Raw genomic sequence first — 22,033 nt, forward strand, 5'->3', positions numbered from 1 at the left:
CAAATCAATTAATACTTAACAATTTCAATCACCTGTTGAATTGACTTAAATATCTTTTAGCTTATAGCTACACAATACATCAAATCCTTAAATATTTAGAAATTTTAGTTAGGGCATAATTGAATTAAACAACTTTAGCTTCATAGCCACACATACAACATCAATTAACTTAACATTTGGAATTTGAAATTATACACAATATTAGATTTAAGTAGCCTCCAACTCTATAGTTACCCACAACCAAAATTAACAACATGCCTAAAAATTCCATTAATTTTAAAGAGATTCCACGAAATTCATAATACTATTTGTCATGGATTTAAATTAAAGACTATAAAATTTGCATAAAATAAAACTATAGTTAGAAGTTTATTTGCCACTCAAGATTTGAGTAGACCCAAAATTGGTCCTACAATTCCATACAAATCTTCCTCTCTCCTCACCTATTCGCATCAATTCGAAGCAATATAGTTAAAATTTTGGAAATTACCATTTTGAATAGTGAAATTAAACCCTATAACTAAATTGAATGAAAATGGAATACGCTATACACTTTTCCTATCAATTCTTTCTTCTTTTTCTTCTTCTTCTATTCTCTGTTTTTTTTTTTTCCTTCTTTTTCTTTCTCCTTTCATCTCTTCTCTCTCTTTCTCTCTTCTTTCTCTTTTTTCTTTCTTTCTTGTTTGGCTTGTTTTCTTTCCCTTAAATGAAGAAGAGGCTAAATCACTTTATTAAATGAATTAAAGGAAATTTACAAGTTAAGGCCCATACTTATACTCCATTTTACATAACCCCATATGTTTTCACACAAGAAATTTTGGCTTTGACCTTTTTACCAAAGCATAATTTACCCCTTGAACAAAATTTTGGGTATTTCATATAATTTCAATCTAATAAACAAATCCAACATTATCTATGTATTGTTAAAATATAGCAATCATTTTCATTAGAAACACTAAAAGTAATTGGACTTAATTAAGTATTCATAAATGAGAAAACTGATAATTTAAATGAAATAAATTTTAATCATAATACTTATAAACCTTTCTAAAGAAAAAATACCAAATTTATAAATGTGCGAAATGAAGTATATGTAAGCACTGTAAATTTTAATATTTATGAAATTTTTGTTTTGTGTGATAAAACTGACATAAAATATGAAATTTCATTCTATGCTCTTAAAAGCTTAAATAAAATAATGTGTGCACTCAGTTTTGAATATCTAATTGAGTATTTAATTTATGTGTCATAATGTAATTGAGTGATTTTGAATTAGGGATATAGTAATACCAAATCATATCATGACACTTTATTTGGATATTCAAAACTTGGTGAACCTATCATTGTTCTAACAACTTTGGCAAAATACTACACAAATTGGGATATTAATTATTTTAGCCACTGTTTTTTCCACTATACAAATATAATCACATTTTGGTTTGATTTTGTCTTTAAAAAGACAAGAGTCACCCAACAGTGTGGTCTTACTCCAACAACTTTTTAGCCAAAAAAAAAAAGAAAAATTAAACTCTTGCATCAAAGACAAAAAGATCTAAGTAAGTTTAGATCTACAACTTTTTAATGTTATTTATTTTGTTAGAGAGCATGTTTGTATGATAAGTTATGATTCCTTGATAAAAGTTGTTGTTTCAAAGTTAAATTAGTTGAAATATTGATTAATTAATCCAAAAAGTTTAGTAGATCAAATAGAATGGAAATGTTTTTATCATATTTATGTGGGAAAAAATATAACTGTTATGTTCTGACTTTTGGGTTTAGTTGGATGGGTTGGCCGACCATGGCTAGTGGGTTAGTCAACCATGGCTTGTAGCTTGGCCTATTGACCATGGCCGAATAGCTTAGTCAACAGGGCAAGCCCGTGTGAATTTATTTTTAAATATTATTATATAAATATTTATTTTTATTACATTATATCTTAGCTCGTATTGATTGCAGGTACTATTTTCATTTCAAAATGGCTAAAGTTGCATTTATGACGAAGTTTGGAGGGCATTGGGTTACCCGAGATAATAATATTATGAGTTATATTGGTGGGGATGAAAGAATGATAGTGGTTGATACAAGAGCTAATTTCGAAGGATTGGTTGAGAAGATATGTTATTGTCTGAGAATCATTTGCATACCTTATTATTGGATAATTTATACATGTGGTTAAATTAAGGAAAGATGGATAATTGTTCATCTTGTCATGTGTTGCCCACCACATCGATTTAGTTGTTGCATTCCACACAGTAGATCCCATGAGTACCTATTAAATGTGTCAAGGTTAGTCATTAAATTTATGAACCAATCTTCGATAAACTTTTTAGTGTCTACCTCATTAGCCCATTATATGCAAAATATAGGATGAGTAACTTTACCACATCCTCATCATTATCACCTCAACAATGTGCCTCAATTGTTGCTTTCACATCAAAATAATTAATTAATGTGGCCCTCAGAAAGTATTGTCACCTCAATCGAGGGACCCTTGAAATGTGTACAAATGATGACATGTTCGTATAATTACCAAAAATAAGCCTTGTCACCAAAGAAAACTCTATTGGGCTGAATTGAATATCAACACCATTTACTTGGAACAATAACTCTCTTCTAGGATCCTCATATTTATAAGACATAATAACATTGAGTGCATGCATATCGAGCTATTCTGATGTACTTACATGCTTAAAAATGGCCAAAAACATGTTGCTCTAAACATTTCTCTTAGAGTCATATTGAGGCTAGAGTGGATCTTCATAACTATGTCTAGGTTCACTCTGACAGTCACCTACCCTAAAAAACTGTATGCAATGTAGAAGCTAAACTCATCATCCTTCTTATTGATAGGGAATTTCTAAAACAAATCATTAAAAGAAAAATTAAGTTAGTGAAACAAATCATTAAAAGAACAATTAAGTTAATGAAAACAAGCAATATTTGCAAGGAGAACAATTTTAAAATTAAAAAAAATTCTAAAAAAAATTAGTTGGTCTAATGTTTAGCCAAAAATAATTGGGCTAGCCTAACCGCCGCTGGAAAAAACTAATATTTTCACCTACAAATCAACCAAATCATGCATCACAGACATTTGCCAACTCACATACATCATTTCTACTAGCAAAAACACTATTTCAAAGCAATAAAATCAAATCTAAAAATACCCAATCAACCTAAGAAAAAACTAGTAAAACCGACAATGATAAGTGAAAATCTATAAATATTTGGACCAATACTCACCTATCTGACATTTTTCAAGTGTTTAAGATTGAAATTTGATGGAAACCAGCGAAGATGAGTGTAAATCGATTGAGGAACTCGTGAAAGATGATGAAAACCCGATTGTCCATGAACGGCCAATATTGGTGACAACGATGAAGCAACAATGACGTATTGGTCGACTTTATCTATCCATGAATGGTCAATGACTTGGTTGTGTTGGTGGTGGTTCTCTTGCTTGGCTGTTGACTTTCTTTGAGAGGTTGGCTTGGTGAGCTTGATTTCTGGGCCAAGTTCTGAAAGGTATTTTCGATTTTTTGTGTTTCAGGCTACATATGTATAATGTGAAAAAACTTGGCTACATATGTATAGGAGTGAAAAAATGTGGTTAGAATAATTAATATCCCATGCAAATTAAAGTGGTAAAAGAAACATAATTTCCTTTGTATAATTTTTAACAATTGAGGGGACTAAATTTGTTGTCCTAGTGTTTTTATGTTTTGTGGGTACATGAAATATTATTTTAATATCCTTGACTACATGATCACATGATTACTTACTCCTTAATGGCAATTATAGTAGGCCAAAGGACTATTTCCCACCCAAGGTATGCTGCATTTCCAAGTTTCCTCCCATTAACTTTGAAAATATCAAATACGCACTCATGAGCAATTAAAATTAATGGAACCCTAACCCCTTAAAATTTTATCTCTTTTTGCCCTCCTAAACTTTAAAAACTAAAAGTTTTCCCTAGCCTAAGTTTTAAAAAGTAATAGTTTTCCCCTAGGGTTTTGTTTCCAAATCTCTGGTGCCATCTCTAGCTCTATTGTCGATGACCTCTCCCTTCTGAAGCTTCCTCTCCCTCTAGCGATCTCTTTTCTCCTATTTGGACTCTCGATCAGTGTCAGAGGAGTCGTGGAAGATGAAGCTCTTTGTCCTCCCAGACAAAGACGAAGTTTTCATCTTCTAGAAATGCTTCGCCTTCGTTTGGGAAGACGAAGAGCTTTGTCTTCATCTAACGATGAAGCTCTTTGTCTTCCACAACTCCTTCAACGTCGATCAGATATCCAAATGGGAGAAGAAAGACTGTCGGAGGGAGAGAAAGCTTTGAGAGGCTATCGGTAATGGAGCCAGAGATGGTGTCAAAGATCTAGAAACAAAACTCTAGGAGAAAACTGTTATTTTTTAAAACTTAAGCTGGGGGAAACTTTTAGGTTTTAAAGTTTAGGGGGGGCAAAAAGAGATTATATTTTAGTTTATTTTTAATATTATAGATAAAATGACGATTTTACTCTTATTACCGTTAATTTTAACTATTTATGGGTAGGTATTTGAGATTTTCAATGTTAAAGGGGGAAAACTTAAGAATGTAGCATACCTTGGGTGGGAAATAGTCCTTTGGCCATTATAGTATCCAATAAATTATTTGCATAGAATATATTTTTCAAACCATTATCCATCCCAATTATTATTTCGTATCACTTTTAAAGATTCCTACTCAATGCATGCGACAATTATTCTTGTGCTCGTATGGCAAGGTTTTGCTTTACAAGACGTAAGGCATTTGCTTTCTAAAAGATGTAACAACGTGGCCCAGTTGATACGGATTAACTTCATCTCACTACCTACTTTTGTATCAATGGGGTTGCCAATCACTACCCATTTTCAATTGATTCCTATCAAATTCATCATATGCTTCACTTTTATTTTTTCTTTTTTACAAGAATAATCTTAGTAGCAGTTACTAGAAATATCATACTAACTTTCAGAATAATACTATATGCATTCAATTTTAAGTACTTAGAGAATATATCATGAGATGATTGAGTGTTAATTTATCTTTAATTCAAAATTATTTAATCATAAGATGATATATCATCTAAATACTTAATCTGATACTTAAAATTATATATACATAGTTTTATTATATATTTTTTAATGAGGGATTCAAGGCTAACTACGTAAAAAGCTAACTATGAAAAATACAGTCTTGCCCTTTGAATTTAACAACGTAAAACCACATTTATATATTTTTTAACGGGGAACATGATTTTTTTAAAACTCATGCTTGAATTTAAATGTATTATATTGTTATTTGCAGTGACAGGCTTTCTCGCTGTCGGCTGCAAGCAGCTTATCACAGGCACAAATTCAAGAAACAAAGACAAAATGGCAATGCAGGAGAGTATTCTAGCACCAGCGCCGTTAGATGCAGATCCCTACCGGCTACCGAATCCTAACGCAAGTAGAAGCTCACAATCACAGCATCCACTTGATGATTCCTACATTGAAGCTCAGCCTCACTCCACCGCCACTGCTGGGGATAATTCTGCAGAAACACAAATATCACAGTCTCTGGCAAAAGCTGCAGCTTATCAACTCCGTAAGCAAGAATTACTAATTAGATGCTCAGAAATATTTTTCATTTCAAACTCATATTTATTTTATTAATAAAACTATATATACACATTTTTTTTTATACATAAATAGGTATATAAATAATATATTATTATATAATTAGATGATTTTAGATTAAATATAAAATAATACTCAATCACATCATTATATATCATCTATATAACTATTTTATATGTTCAAAATATTTATACATAACATTACTTTTATTTTATATGCTTTTGTGATAAGAATGGCTAGATTTTGACTTGCTCAAGCATGAATATAAGTTCAGATGGAACTAATGGAGTTGAAGTCAAAGATTGAATTCTTTTTAATAAACAAGTCAGTTGGAATATCAGGATTTTAGCCAACTTAAATTAAATTCAAAATAAAATAAAATTCTTTTTTTATTGAATTCAAATCTCAACTTGTGAATATGGAATAAACAATTTTTTATTTAAATTTATCTGAGAGTAGAATCCAACCTTAGAAATCAGATCAAGTTAATGTAAGTTAATTGTTGAATTTTAAATTTAAGAATAAGAAAACCAGAAGAATAAAAACACTAAAAAATGGACTGATTGAGTCACATTGGGCCAATTACTTGCCTTGCAATTGATTAGGGTCAAGAAAGCCCAGTGGCATAACCTATGTATTGACCCTAAAAGAATGTTTGCCACCCATCTTCGATGGAAAATTTCCCACCTTCCAAGTTTGAGAAACCCATTTTCCCATCCGTCCATCAATTTTGTTAATGAAAACCGTTAACTGATAAGACAAGAAGGTTATTTGGCTAAAACATTCTAACATATTCTGGCATTTACTGAAACTGATAAGCCGCCAAAATCACATGAACAACCGGAGCCCTATTTGAATCCTTTTTCGTTTTCCAATTTTTTTTTTGTTTTTTGCACCTTTTGTTATGGATGGGCTTCTTCTTGCCATGACTGGGAAGTAGCTTCTGATTGCCAGATTAGATGAGTTAAAAAACCAAGACCGATTTTAGATCCTTTTTTTCTTCTGCCACCAGTGATCCCCAACTTTTTTATACACTTCATGTCAGGAATACTTTACACTAGGCCCACTAGTGAATTTATTATGCACTTCCAAAAAACTAGGACACAAGTCTTTTAGTAACTTCTTTCAGGTAAACTTGGGACTCCACCTTTTTTGTCTAATATAAGATATTTATACTCCAGGTATTTCAAAACTTAGTCAAGATGAGTGGACATGGTGGCGTTGGCGAAGATGAGGGATGGGAAAGAGGACAAGAACAAAATAAAAAATAAAAAAGATCATGATAAGAAAAGAAAAATAGAAAAATGTAATTATAATTGATAATTACAATTAGTTTAGGGTGTTTTTAAGAGTTCAATAAAAAATAACAGCTCATATTTCATAAATTTAGAGTGGGAGTCATATTTCATAAAAATTAGTCATATTTTTTATGGGTTAGATCATTTCAGTTATAAAATTATAAGTAACATAGAGCTTTGCTAAGGTTTCAAATATATCATCGACTTACAATTTTCACAATTTTCATGAATAGACCCTTGAAGTGCTAAAATCATATTACGAATACCTTTTAGCCCTATCTATGTTATGCTGCCATCAATATTAGAGATCTAAAATGACAACTTTGTTTTTATAAAAGAATGTTTTAAATTTTTGTTTTTAAATGAAATGTTAGTTTTAATACTCGAACTTGCCTGGGTATAGAAATGCATGTTTCAAAACCAAGGCATTACTATCAACATGTAAAACATTAAAGGTAAAATGATTATTTTTTACCCAAACTATATCAAAACAATAACTTTTTACCCTTAAAGTTGAAAAATGATATTTTCCTATGTTATATCAAAAGTCAAACATTAGTTTTAATGGTTAAAAAGAATTTTCGTTAATTTATAAAATATATATATATATATATATATATATATATATATATATATATATGTATGATCAATATCATTAACACCCTTAAATACAAACAAAATAATTTTTCTCACTAATCATAAAAATTATCATTTAAACCTCGATCTTCAATTGAAAAAAAAAATCTTAACTCTTACTCTAACTAATCCCAAATCGGTTAAAATTAAGGTTAGAATCACATCGGAGTTACATCAAAATAGTGCAATTCTAACAAAATCTCATTGAAGTGGTATAACTGTTTTGAAATCACACTATATTGATGCAATTTTAACTAGATTTGTAAAATTTTGATGCAATTTTGGTTGGATTTACAAAATTTTTTATTCCAGTTGAAATCACACCAATGTGGCAAGTGCAATTTCAACTAGAATAAATTATTTTAGTGTGATTTTGTTTAGAATCGCATTAATGTGGTGTGAATATAGTTGGTGGCATTCCATTGCTAATGACTGCTTTAGGTTTCAAAACTTATTTTTTGTAAATAGGGGTGCAAATATATTTAGTGAAATTTGGAGGATAAAAGTTATTTATCCATAAGAAATATTGAAAGTTACAAAGGGTATTTTTATTTTTCTGGTGTGTCTATCTGAAAATTAATTAATTCCACTAATAATATTTGATGGAAAGTGAGAAAATGTCATTTCTTGACTTTAAGGGTGAGAACTTATCATTTTGAATTAGTTTGGGTGTGAGAGAGTAGTTCTCCCAATATTAAAACACTTGTATTTTTTTAAATTATATAATCTACGTTTCTACCAAATAAAAAACAATAGTCTACTAGCTACTAATACTTCTCTAAAATCGTGGGTGCGTTGTGTGTGTATATATATATAGTTAAAAGGTCTAGTTTTCCAAACAAACTATGCTTATTTCGGCCCTGTTGTGGCCAGATCTAAGCCAATACTATTTCCCTGGCCATTGCAGCAGCGGCCCATTTTTGTGGGATTTTTTTTTTTCAAATTCGATATTTTGAATTTAGGTAGTTAATTTGATAGTTACTTATTGCATGCATATTCCTTCCCAGTAAGCTTAATTTAATATATTGCAACAGGGACGACAGCGAATCTAATGTATTCCTACCTACCTTTGTACAATGCTGCGAAAAATGGTGACTGGAAAACTGCTACAAGTTTGGTTGGGGACAACAGAAATTTATGGATATCAAGGATGACAACCAGCGCAGAGACTGTATTGATGGTTGCCGCAAGATCATTGAAATGGGAATTTGTGGAGAAGCTGGTGGAACTTTTAACTCCAGATGAGCTTGCAATGCAAAATATATATGGTGACACGGTTCTCCATTATGTTACCTTTTCTGAAAGCATAAAAACTGCCGAACTTCTGGTAAGAAAATGCAGTGAGTTAACACAAATTGTCTCCGAAGATGGAGCAACTCCACTACTGGTGTCTCTCAGACTGTCTCTTTATAAGGACATGATTTGGTACCTTGCTTTGGTAACAAGACTTCAGCTTAATAGCTCTACCTGTCCCTTCACTGGGACTCTATCCACCGAGCTGTTTTGTAATCTCACTTATTCTGGTTTTAATGGTAAGAACTAAAGACAATTTCATTGTTTTCTTTAATATATAAATGTTGCTGACTGATTATTTCTTCCAACCAACAGATATAACCTTATATCTACTTCGGCAGTATCATGAGTACGTGGGATATCCTTTAGACCAGACTGGGCATTTGTTGCTTTGGTTGTCGGCAGTGCCTTCGAACGTCCATATTAACAAAAACAGCCTCACTTTCATTGAAATATGGTTATATAAATGTTAGTATTTCTGTTCTTGGACAAGCTTTTAGGATCGATAATTTCCTGTCTTTAAATAATAAAATTAATTATGATAATTTCCTCTGATTTTAAGTTATTCATGTGGAAATGGGAGTACCACCCCATTCACTTAGAAACAAGGAAGGCGTGTCATCATTGACTCTCCCGGAACCATCAAGGAGCTTCTTATCTCAAGGTTTGAATATTATTAAATGTTTATCTTTACGCATATTTATATTGGAAGGGTTATAACAAAACCTTTTCAATTAAGGGGAATATTGATGGCTTAGTTTCGTTTTTCGTTTCATTATGAAATTAGAGTCTGTATTTCTTGAGGAAAATTTGTTATAATCGAAATACATTTAAACACCAAATAACAATTCTACAAAAATGTTAGGAATGTACCTCCTTGTATGAATTGTATTTCTCAAGTAGCCAATAAATATAAGATCATAAGAATCAAGTAGTTCATAGGAAAAAAATTGTCAATTTGGGATATCATATAATGTGTTGTACTCTGGCATCTTCGTGATAGTAATATATTCCTCTATCATACGTGAATGTAGACCGGTTAGGTTGAACCACCTTAAATAATGGGCTTTTTGTATGGTTGATGATTTATTTTATGTTTTATTATCTTGAAACTTGTTGTGATTCCGGGTAATCCTCATAGAGAAAAACGTTTTTCTCTCATTAGGATACAGACTTTCCTTACGAAACCAAATCTGTTCCACTAAATATTATGGATGGTAATCCTAGCTACTAAAGTAATTATTCCTAGTTACAAAATGCGTTAAAGCATGCAAAATTAATCAAGTATCGATCTTTATTATTATTTTGCTTCTGTTTCAGAGCTTCATTGTTTGAAGATGTTACTTTGGAAAGCTTCCGAAAAAGTGGGTAAGCAAACGTACCTTGCATAATTTTTTATTTAATTTGGTATGCAAACATTCTCCGTCAGACTACTAGTACAGCTTTTACATAATTTTCAATTGCAGTGCCAAGTTTAAAACGAGTTCGAGAAGCCAAGTTGCAACATAGATGTGCTGAGGAAATAGTAGAGAAGTTTTGCATTGAATTTGGATCTAACTTTACCTTTGACCGGGTCAGTTTTATACTTTTGCCGGTCATGTATTCAGCTACACGTCTTGGGAATGTTGAAATTGTAAGGATTTGTCTTAAACATTTTCCGGATCTGATTTTCGGGCGTGAGGAACCTGGAAACAGACACCTATTGCTTGTTGCAACTGAATGCAGGCAAGAAGAAATTTTTAATCTGATAACCGAGATCCCTATAACTAGAGCTTTTTTGGCCAATTCAAAAGATAATTATGGAAACACTGTCTGGCACAGTTCAGCAAAATTGGCACCTTCCTCTAAACTCTTATCGGTTTCTGGTGCGGCTTTACAGATGCAAAGAGAGTTACAATGGTTTAAGGTGATGGATCCACTAAATTTCCTCATATTTTCTATTATTTTATTTTGTATTTGCTCCTGTAAAAATATATCATGGACCTGTCTTTGAAGACTTTATTGATTGATGTATACTAATTGTCAATTTTATTATTCTTGTAGGAAGTGGAGGAAATAATTGACCCTGCAAAAAGACGCCTGATGAATATGGAAGGTAAAACAGCTATGGAAATTTTCATGGAGGATCACAAGAAGTTGGCTGAGGAGGGAGAGAAATGGATGAAAGATACTGCAAATTCTTGCATGATTGTTACCACGCTCATTGCCACTGTAGTGTTTGCTGCTGCTTTTACTGTACCTGGAGGCAATGTAGGTGATACAGGCATTCCAGTTTTTCTGCAGCGGACGGATTTCTTAGTGTTCGCCATTTCAGATGCACTAGCTTTGTTTTCTTCATCCACTTCTTTATTGATGTTCTTGTCTATCTTGACTACGCGATATGCGCCCGAAGATTTCCTCCTAAAGCTACCAAGGAGGTTGATTATAGGTCTCGGTTCTCTCTTCTTCGCTATCATCACCATGATGGTGGCCTTTGGTGCAACTTTGTACATGCTACTCAAGGACAGATGGGAATCATTTTACATCCCAATTATTGCCCTGAGTTGTATACCGATACTGATATTTGCGAAGTTGCAAGTTCCGTTGTTCTACGATATAGTCCAATCAACATATGGATCCGGAGTTTTTAAGAAGAAAAAGACATGGCGATTCCCCATTAAGTGGAAATTCCCCTTTTGGGTATCTCATTAGAATATTTAATTAGCGTGAGTGCAAGCGATGTGAAAGATGTAATTTATTTAGAATTTATGTAAATGTTGTGGTGTGCATTGAGAGATGGTTGTGTTCTTTACTAAAGGTAGTCTTAATTACTGTATTGAGAATAAAGTTCCATCGATTGTGAAAGTACGCATTTGGAGTAGGCTGAGGTTCATAGATGGGATTAGAATATTATAAATAAATGGCTTGGGATTAGATGAAGGGAAATAAATTCCCCAACAATACAACAATTGGAATAAAGCTCAATAAACACTTTGTTATCTGTAGTTAGAAACATTTGAAGATTCTTTTAAAAATAAGAAAAATGAAGAACTCTATTAACTATCAAAAGAATAAAACATGTGTCAATATGGGGAAAAAAGAGTGAGTGGCTATAACCATCTTGATGAAGCTTTGTTTTGCCTATGAAGTTAGCTACAACTACAAAGAGTTTGAATCTGTTAACTGGAAATGAGGAACAATATTGATCTTCTTTCGATGGAACAAAGGTCCAATAGTGCATTGCTCTTCAAACCTTCTTTTGAAACTTGGTTCTTTTTCCTTTACAACTAATTGTTGCATAAAGAGGTTTTGTGTCATCTTCTTATCTAAAGGTATAATACATCGAAAATCATGACCATCTTAAATCTCGTATGGTAATCCAGTAATAGAGTTTTCAACCTTCATTTTGTAGATGCGCCTCTGCCTTAGGTTTATTCCTAAATAGGATTTCAATATGCCTGCATTAATCCTAGTATCTTGTATCTTGTTTGATAATCACAATTTTTTTTTTTTGGTGAGTAAATGCGTATAAAAACCAAAATAAAACCAAAGCCTTAGAAGGCCAAGGAGAGAACAAACTAGGCTCATCGAGTCCAATTATCTTCACAAAAGCAACATAGTGGACAAAATAGCAAGGATCTATATATCACATATACAAATACCGGTGAGACAAAGCTTTCTATCCCAAGAAGAATAAATACAAAAGTAGAAAACCCACGAGAACCAAAAAAAAAAAGTTGTTGGAATCTAAGCACAGGTAGCAGCTGGACTTCTAGCCAGAGAAACAAGGAGGCAGCAGAGCAAATCTGCAGACCAAACAAACACACCAAGGGAAATCGGCTGTAGGACTGAAAAACTCCAGCTGAGGAAAGCAAACCGAGCTAACACACCAATGTAACTCAACTTAAGGAAATGAAAAGCAACCAAACTATAGGAAAAAAAACTCTAGCAAAGCTGAGATTGTATCGCCCTCCAAAGGAACAAAAGGAGAAGGACAGTGAGGATTTAGCTTCATGATAAAAAGGTTAAATCAAGGCAAAAAAGAAGGCCAAACCCAACCAACTGTTAAATAATATATATTTTCCCAATTGGTCTAATTTTGATTGGATCCGATTTTGATTGATTTGATTTGATCTAATTTTAATTTAATATTATTTTGATTTGATATACATTATGTTCCTATTTCGTTGGGTTAGATTTTCTTTTTAGATACACTGTAATACTATAAATTGTACATTATTTCTTTAATAATATTCATTCAGTTTATGACCCAATGCATAATTCTTAATGGTATCAAAGTGGCTAATATCCTCTTGTATTTTTCAATTTTAAAAATTGCGTCCCTTCCTTCCCCCCCCCCCCCCCCCCCCCCCCCCACCCCACCCCACAAAAACCCAGTTTCTTTTTTCAGTTTTGAAAATTTGATATTTCCCCCTGCGTTCTAGGGTTTCATCTTTTCACTTTGGCAAGTTTTAGCTTACCTGCCATGCTTTCCTCTCTGCCTAAGATTGAGCCTTTGTCAGCCCAACAATTGTATCCAACGAGTTTGCCCTCTTTTGGCATAACTGTGACGTGCTTTTTCTCATCTACTGTGCAACCCTGTTGAGTACATTTCCTCTCTTGACTAGCTTTGATTTCCATCGAGATCAAGCAAGTCCTCTGGTGCTTCCTTTTGCCAACACCGTGATAGTGTCACTTTTGTCGTCGTTGCCTATTCCAACCATCTTTTTCACGTGTGTGTCTTTTATCATTGTGAAGTTTTTGCCAAGACCGATGCACCTTCGACCGATCAATGTCCATTCTATGGTTGACTCAAAGATAACTCCAGTCATAGTCTTTCTTGATAGTCCACCACCTGGTTTCTCCAATGACCATCGATTCTTCTTTTTTGTTACCATTGTCATTTTTATCAATCATTGCTACCTCTGCTACGACGACTTTTGATTTCTTGTTGTCCATGCCACTTACAATGGTCAACATCAGAAGTTATTTTTCTTTTTTTATGGTTTGTTATACTTATCGTGGGTGGAAATCTCAATTTCTTGATGTTCTTCCATTCATGTTTTGCAAAATTTGATTACAAATAGTGCGCGACCTCTATCACCCCTCATACCCAATGACATTCCTAATATGAATCATTCTCATTGGTTGCGAGTTGACAAATTAGTGTTAACTTGGATTAGATCCACAGTATCACCAACACTTGTTTAGTCCTTGTTGTTACCCTATGTCACTACTGCTAAAACATGGGCCCTATTTGATTGCCATTTAGATCTAGTTTTTGGGATCCACCTTTAGTTTATTTGTGATAAGTTGCACACTCTCTAAAAAGCTCTCAATCAAACAATGGTTGATTATCTCATTGATACCAAGTTTACCTTTGATTCTTTTGATACAATCTATTTTCCTATTCTAGATGTTGATTCTGTAGAGTATGTTATTGATGGTTTAGGTGTCAAGTACCAATCCTTCATCACTAACTTGCATTTTTGGTCATCCATTACATTTGATGACAGCTTAGGTACCAAGTACCAATCCTCAAACGGTGTGGTCTGTCAGCTTTATATAATGTTAACCCACATCAAGAAAGTTTAACATTCTACCACTTGGGCAATTATTTTTATGTTTTTTTTTTATAATTTTGAGAAAATAAAAAACAAATTTTGACTATTGAGTAATCAATATTTTAACTTTAAGTGGCCACCATTTTAACAAATAAAATAGTCCAAAGATAAATCACACATTAATAATCAGTCTTATTAATATGATCACTAATAATAAACCAAGACATTATTTATGTTTTCTATCAACATAATATTGTCCCTGATCATAATTACTAATAATCAAATCAATATGGATTAGAATTGGGAGTGTAAAAGAAATAACACCTAGCAAGGTGCTCATTAGTGTTATGTGTTTGTCAGTCTTATTTATGATTTATCTTTAACCTTTATGTTTTCTAAAAAACAAGAGAAATCTTTTTACTTTCAATGAAGGTTGTATGTTTCAACTGTACTCAAAACTCATGAAATATACACATACAACTATCATACTAAAAAGAAACCTTATTTTGATAAACATATTGTACCATAGCAATATAGATGCGTATACATCTATAAACAAATAAATATACCAAGATGATCATGATGAATAATAAATATAAACAAATAACAATACAAAACTCCCACTAACCTTAAATATCAAAAGAACTTAGACACCCTCATGTTTTCAACATAACTTTATGGGCTACAAGTCTTATTCCTTTGATTAGGAGCTTAACCTTTATCAACTTTGCATTTTTGTACTTTACCCAAATGTATTATTTCTTTATAAGGTTGTTGACTGTAAGATATTTTATTTTTTATATGTTTCAATCTACTGGTGGTCTTTTCTCTAATTGTATTGTTATCATAGTAAATAAAATCGATACCAAGTAGTCCAAAATTGTAATTCTTTAACCACACCACTTGAGAAGTTGCCCCATAGCAATCTATGAATCTAATGTTCATGGTTGAGACTGCTACTAATGACTAGTTAATACTTTTCCAAAATATGACCCATTCAGTAACTATTACAATATATCCAAAAATATATTTTAGATCACCTTTACAACTACCAAAATCTTGAACTTTATCTCATTTCCTCTTAAATTACAACTCGATAATCAAAACTTTGATTTGAGAGGTAAGGATTAAAAACCTCAGTAGTAGAAGTTACATCACCCTCATGCAAACCTTTGTTTGCATTAAGTTTTAGTAGTGTCATCATAAGAGATATTTCAAATGGATTCTCTTTCAACCTCATTCTTTAGACACAGTTTGATGTTAAACTTATTTTTTTTTCACAATAGGCACACAACGTACCTTTCAATTATGCATGTTGAGCTTCTCAAGCACACACTATAAGTATGCATTTGAGACAAGTCACTAAGTCCACGAGTCTTTTCACAATGGATCTCGATACCAAAAATAATTTGATGCACTTCCAAGATTTTTCACACCAAAAGTTTTGGATAAAGGTGGTTTGATCTCATGAAACAAGTTGATATCACTATTACTAATATATTGAACCATACCATGAAGATAAACTTACTCCCATTGATCCAATTTGTTTTCTATCAGGTCATGAGAAATGTATTTTATTAAATCTAAGATACCGTTGTCAAGAAGTTTATTTTAATTATAGATAGACATCTTAAGATTGCATACCAAAAATGTCATTCCTTATGCTTTTGTTAAACTTGATTACATTATATAGACTTCTTTACTAAAACTTTTATTCAGAATGACAACTTTGGCATTTATCTTACACAGTTCTAATCCAAATGATTTATTAATGCCACTAGGTTGTTACTTGAGATTTCACACTTTATTATCAATCATATACTTTATCATGATGATTCTTGATAAATTCTTCATAATTCATTGGATTCAAAATTTTGGTCAATCATATAATTATCCTTACAGAGATACACATAACAGTATTTAGTGATAACAAATCATCTTTTCATAGTAGATTTTCTTATCAGGGTTTCCATAACTACGCCAATCGTATTTGGCTCATCTATTATGAGATTAACTATCAATTTTTTTTAATAGGAATATCCTCTAAAGTGATCTCAATTTCATGGGAATTTGTAAACCATATTAACTTTTATTGTTATTTTAACCATGACACTATTATACTGGACATTTCAAGTAATAGATAGATCTATTTCACCTTCCTCAAAATTGAAAGAGTATTAGCTTTGCTAGTCTTAAAACATAAAACCTTTACTATATCAAAACCAATTTCTTTTGTACCTTGATCAGACCAATAAATGTCATATCATATGGAATTCTCTAGATGATAAATGCCTCAGCAACAATTATTCTTTGATCCAGTTTCCTCTCAACATGACAATAGATCCTTACTTATATGGACTATTCATAAACTCAAATTGCCTGAAAAAGGAAACTTTACACATTCACATACACTTCTATAAGACTTTACTTTTTATTTGCACCCACTATAAGTTGTTACTTATCTATGGTGATAGCCAACGTGCCAAAATAACCCTTTCATGTGCCTTCAGAAGCATCTCACATGTCAAAAAGCACCATCAATACCCTTCACGTGTAGGCACATGTGTAATACTCGCAAGTAAACCCTAGGGGTATTAATGTCTTTTTGAAAGTTTCCATTCTAAATTGAGTCAGAATTGAAGATGTTATTTTTATTAGGCTAGAATTTGATATGGAAGTCTTGTTTGGGCCTAATGGTTGAGCCGAAAGTTTCAAGTTAATGATCGAACTCGTTTGTATAAACAAGTCATTTTGAATATTAGAATTATTCAAATTCAAATTTTGTTATGATTGCTAGAATAAATGAGTTCAAAGACCCAGAATGATTTTAGAACCCCTTTTCTTCAGCCTCTAGCAAAACAATGACCCCTAACATTTCTATACACTTCATGAGAGGAATGCTTTATACTAGACCCACTAGTGAATTTATTATGCACTTCCAAAAAACAATCACACAAATCTTTTAGTAACTTCTTCACATAAACTTAGAAGTCCACGATTTTTGTCTAATGTGAGATATTTATGCTCCAAGTGTCTTTGAACTTAGTCAAGATTGATGGATACAGTGGTGTTGGTGAAGACGAGGGAAGGGAAAGAGGAGAAGAAAAAATGAAAAAAAGAGATCATAATAAATAAAGAAGGCTTAAAAAATATTAATTAATTAATATTTACAATTAGTTTAGGGTATTTTATGTAATTTTAATTTAAAAAAGAACAAATTAGTAATTGAAATTTGTATTAAGTATTAAGGGTATTTTTATATTTTATTGAAAAGGTAAATTATTTAGTGCGAAACTAAACAATTTTCATTAACAAAATTGAAAAAAAAATGAATTTTTAAACTTGAAAAGGTAGAAAACTATCATTTCATTAAAGTTTGGATCAAAAATAGTCATTTGGCCAAAAATAAAATTAGACTGGTAGTCATATATCATGAACTTAGTCATATTTTTTTTATGGGTTAGAATATTTTAATTATAAAATTATAGGAAAATATAACTTCAGTCAGGTTCTAAATATTTCATGGAGTCATAAGTTTCACAATTTTCATGAACGGACTCTTGAAGTGCCAAAATCATATTACAAATACCTTTTTGCCCTAACTATGTTATGTTGCCATTAATATTAGAGATCTAAAACGACAACTTAGTTCTAATAAAAATATGTTTTAAATTTGTGTTTTTAACAAAATGTCAGTTTCCATACTCAAACTTGCTTGGTAGTAGGAATGCACATTTCAAAACCAAGGTATTACAATAAACATGTAAAATATTGCAGGAAGAAGAACTATTTCTCATCCAAATTATACCAAAATAGTCACTTCTCACCCTTAAAGTTAGAAAATGATATTTTCCATTATTCAATCAAAAGTAATGGTCAAATGTTATTTTTGTTAGTTTACAAAATATATATTTTATGAATGATATCATTAACACCCCTAAAATATAAACAAATTATTTTGTCCTACTAACTTTTAAAATTATCACTTAGACTCCTATCAAAAGTAATGGCCACATTGGAAGGAAGGTAAGGTGCCCACTAAGGGGCTGACATAAGGGCTTGGTATGGGGAAGGCACCAACTCGAGAGATGGAATAGGGCTACCATACTGATCCGATTCATTTGCATAACTCGTGTATTCTAAAGCTTCTTTGTACTAGTATGATTCACTCCTCCCTTGTAGGAGTCAAAATAGGAATGATTAAATCCTATCATACATCATAAAAACTAAGCTAGAATTAAATACCACATTTTTTTAACTAAAACTACAATAATATTCAAAACATACTGAAGATGCCTCAAAGATGATACGATGTGCTCCCACCTTGGACACTCAGTAGCCCTCCATTTTAGCATCCGGGGGAGCCTGTCTCTAGCCTTGCAATCCACAAAATCCCGTAGATTACTCAGTTTTGTATATCCACAATTGCATTTGATAAAAAGGTTATTGAGTTAATAAATTTATTATACATAATCATAATATGTAAAAACAATACATCCCAACAATGCATAATAAGGTTACTTGAAATGCTACCAAATATCTCATTATTGCATAATTTTACAACTCAATGTCCTTGGTGTGCAGTAAATATCTAAGCAAAACATTCTCATATCTGTTTTAGATCTCCTGGCTCATAGGCACAGGGTGCTATCCGATATCACTTTTTTATTATCTACTCCCATCATTCCACAATGGAGCAAAGACAGTGCAACTAATTTAACCACATCCTCTTCTTGGTTGTTGTATGACTAAGACATAAATGCTGAACCCAGACAGCCATATGACACATGTTGGTGCTTGGGGAGTTCCTCCCTCTAAATAGCACTATCCTCACCAATGTTATATATTTATCTATATATGTCTGCCTATTAAATCTCAACCAAGTCATCAATGCTAATTCAATGGGGTTGAATCTATAGTCCACCCGATTGAGCCTAAACAAAAAATCATGTCCTGGCTCCTCCCTATTTACTTGCTAGAAGAGTACATAGTGCATAAGGACCACACTATATCCATGTATCTTAAGATCCAAATATAGCTTAAAGCATGTTTACTTGAATATTTCTTTTTGGGCATGATTTGACTTAGCTCTAATGTGCTTTTTATTGTCCTTATGGCTACAAACATTTATCTTAGACTTAAAATTATGAGTATCATGAAACCACCTCTCCCCAAGCTCTTCATCGATTGAAAGTCTCTGCAAATACAAACATTGGTTGGTTATTTAATTAATTAAATTAAATTAATGCAAGCAAAAAAAAAAAGTCTATTATTAAAAGCATAAAAACCCTAAACCGTTGACAAACACGTGACACCAGAAAAAATTTATCTCAAAGCATCATATCCTAATCAACAACACAAACCCTTAACAGTTTTACCATCCAACAACAACAAAATCATAGCGAAAGATAAAATCAAATCAAAACATAGAAATGGCAAAAAAAATAAATAATAACAAAGAAAGGGCACACAAACGAGAAACTCTACCTATTAATCCATTTGCTTGTGTTTTGGTGCTTGTTTCCGCTAGATTTGCAGAGCCTTCGACAGTCGCTAATGATTCTCACGGTAAGTGTGTTTCTAGCGTGGTGTGTCTTTTGACTTTTGGAGTTGGTGTGCAGTTTTGGCTTTTCTAATTTGGGCGTTTGGATTGCACAATGTTGAAGGTAAAATTGGTAACCGAAAGCTCAAATGCTTAGAGAATTTTAATGAAAATTTTTTTGCCTAAAAATGTATAAGTGGTAAAATTTTTGCTTATTTTAATTAATTTCCCTTAGTATTTCAATCAATGTGGCGCAAAGAAAAGTAACTAAGCCCGTTCCATAAGTTCGAATTATAAAGTCACAATGCGTGAGGATAGTTTAAATTGGCAATTTATAGCATACACATTTATTTACAATCTATTAATATTCAAAATTTTATCTTAATATTTATTACACAAATGCTTACAAGTTGATGTCATTTGTTTGGTATATAAGTTTCATCAGAAAATCAACTGTTGTTCTTCTTCCTAGTCAGCAGTTTGCTTCTAAGAGTGTTTCTTGAGTTTTAGCTTTTTTTTTTTCGGAATTTAGGTGTGATTTGATATTGTTGAGATGAGGAACTTTGTTTGACAGTATTTGTTTGCTGTTGTATCTGATATTGTAAAGATTATGTTTGCAATAAGTTTTGAGAAATATACATCGAGCTCAAGCTGAATAAAAATTCTTATCTCGAACTTGATCTTAGAACTTAAGCTGGTCAAGTTTGAACTTGAGCTTTGCATCCACCTTATCAAACCAATCTCAAACCTATCAGTAGACTCAATTAAACATACATAAATGACAAAATTGATTATTTAATTGAGATAAATTTTAATGATAATACTTGTATACGTTTTTAAAGAAAAATATCCAATAAATAATTATATTATAAATGTGCAAAACAAATTTATATGACAATTGTAAATTTTAATGTTTATGAAATTTGTAAACAACATGATATACCTTTAAATTTCATTCTATTACTCTTATAAAAGCTTCAATGAAAGTTTTAAGTATTGAATTGAACACTCGATGATATATTATCATGTAATTAAGTGATTTTAAATTAAATATAAAATAATATCTAATTATATAATGACAATTTATCTAATTATCCAATTTGATACTCAAAATTTGTTGCACATAGCATGGTTCTAAAAACTTTGACAAAACACAACACAAAATAAAGAGGTGTAAAAGAAAATAAGTAAATTGACATATTATAATTTATTTCCTTTGTATAATTTTTAAAAGCTGTGGGCCTAAATTAGCTGTCCTAATGTTTTTTCGCTTTTTGGGTACACGGAATATATTTTTGATATTCATGACTATGTGATCACAGGCTTACTTGCTCCTTCATGGCAAGGATGGCATCCAATAAATTATTTGCATGGGACATTTTTCAAACCTAACCTAACAATTATTCCGAATTACATTTAAACTTTCTTTACTTATATTGTATGTCAATGTAATGCTTCTTATTGGCAAGAAGAAGTTATAATATTCTTAACTTGCGCTTTTTCTTTAAAGATTCCTACTCAATGCATGGGACAAATATTGTTCAGATTCTTTGCTCCTATTACAAGGTTATGTTTTACAGGAGATAAGGCATTTGTTTTCTAAAAGATGTAACAACATGACCCACATCGCCAGCTTATGTTTTGCACAATGGGGTTACGTATCACTGCCCGTTTTAAGTTGATTCGCATCAAAATTCATCGTTTGCTTCACTTTTATTTTTTCCTTTTGACAAAAATAAACTTAATAGAAGTTACTAGAAATAACAGATAATTTTTAAAGTATTTTTATATTTATTTAGTTTCAAACATCTAATTAAGTATTTAAATAATATATTATTATATGGTATTATATTATTTTTTTATTTCAAAATTATCAAATTAAATGATGATATATTTTATAAGTATCTAATTAGATACTCAATATTGTGTGTTCACAATCTTATTTTATTTTACTTTTTAACATGTTTTAAGGTTAACTAGAAAAAATACACTCTTGCCCTTTGAACTTAACCGGATACTACCGGGGTGAGTCTTACGGGGAATACAAGATGATTTTTTTTTTGTTAAACTTATGGATGAATTTAAGA

General features: G+C 31.7%; 1 protein-coding gene across 1 annotated transcript; it reads left to right on the forward strand.

Moving 5' to 3' along the window:
* Positions 1–5,312: 5,312 nt before the first annotated feature.
* LOC123221742 lies at positions 5,313–11,680 on the forward strand. The gene is made up of 7 exons (XM_044644644.1): positions 5,313–5,602; positions 8,603–9,100; positions 9,177–9,329; positions 9,424–9,525; positions 10,182–10,229; positions 10,328–10,767; positions 10,905–11,680. Exons 1-7 carry the CDS (start codon positions 5,389–5,391, stop codon positions 11,550–11,552), a joined length of 2,103 nt encoding a protein of 700 aa, XP_044500579.1. The 5' UTR covers positions 5,313–5,388; the 3' UTR covers positions 11,553–11,680.
* The last annotated feature ends 10,353 nt before the right edge of the window (positions 11,681–22,033 follow it).

This window comes from Mangifera indica, chromosome 7 (assembly GCF_011075055.1).
Source record: "Mangifera indica cultivar Alphonso chromosome 7, CATAS_Mindica_2.1, whole genome shotgun sequence".
Lineage (NCBI taxonomy): Eukaryota > Viridiplantae > Streptophyta > Magnoliopsida > Sapindales > Anacardiaceae > Mangifera > Mangifera indica.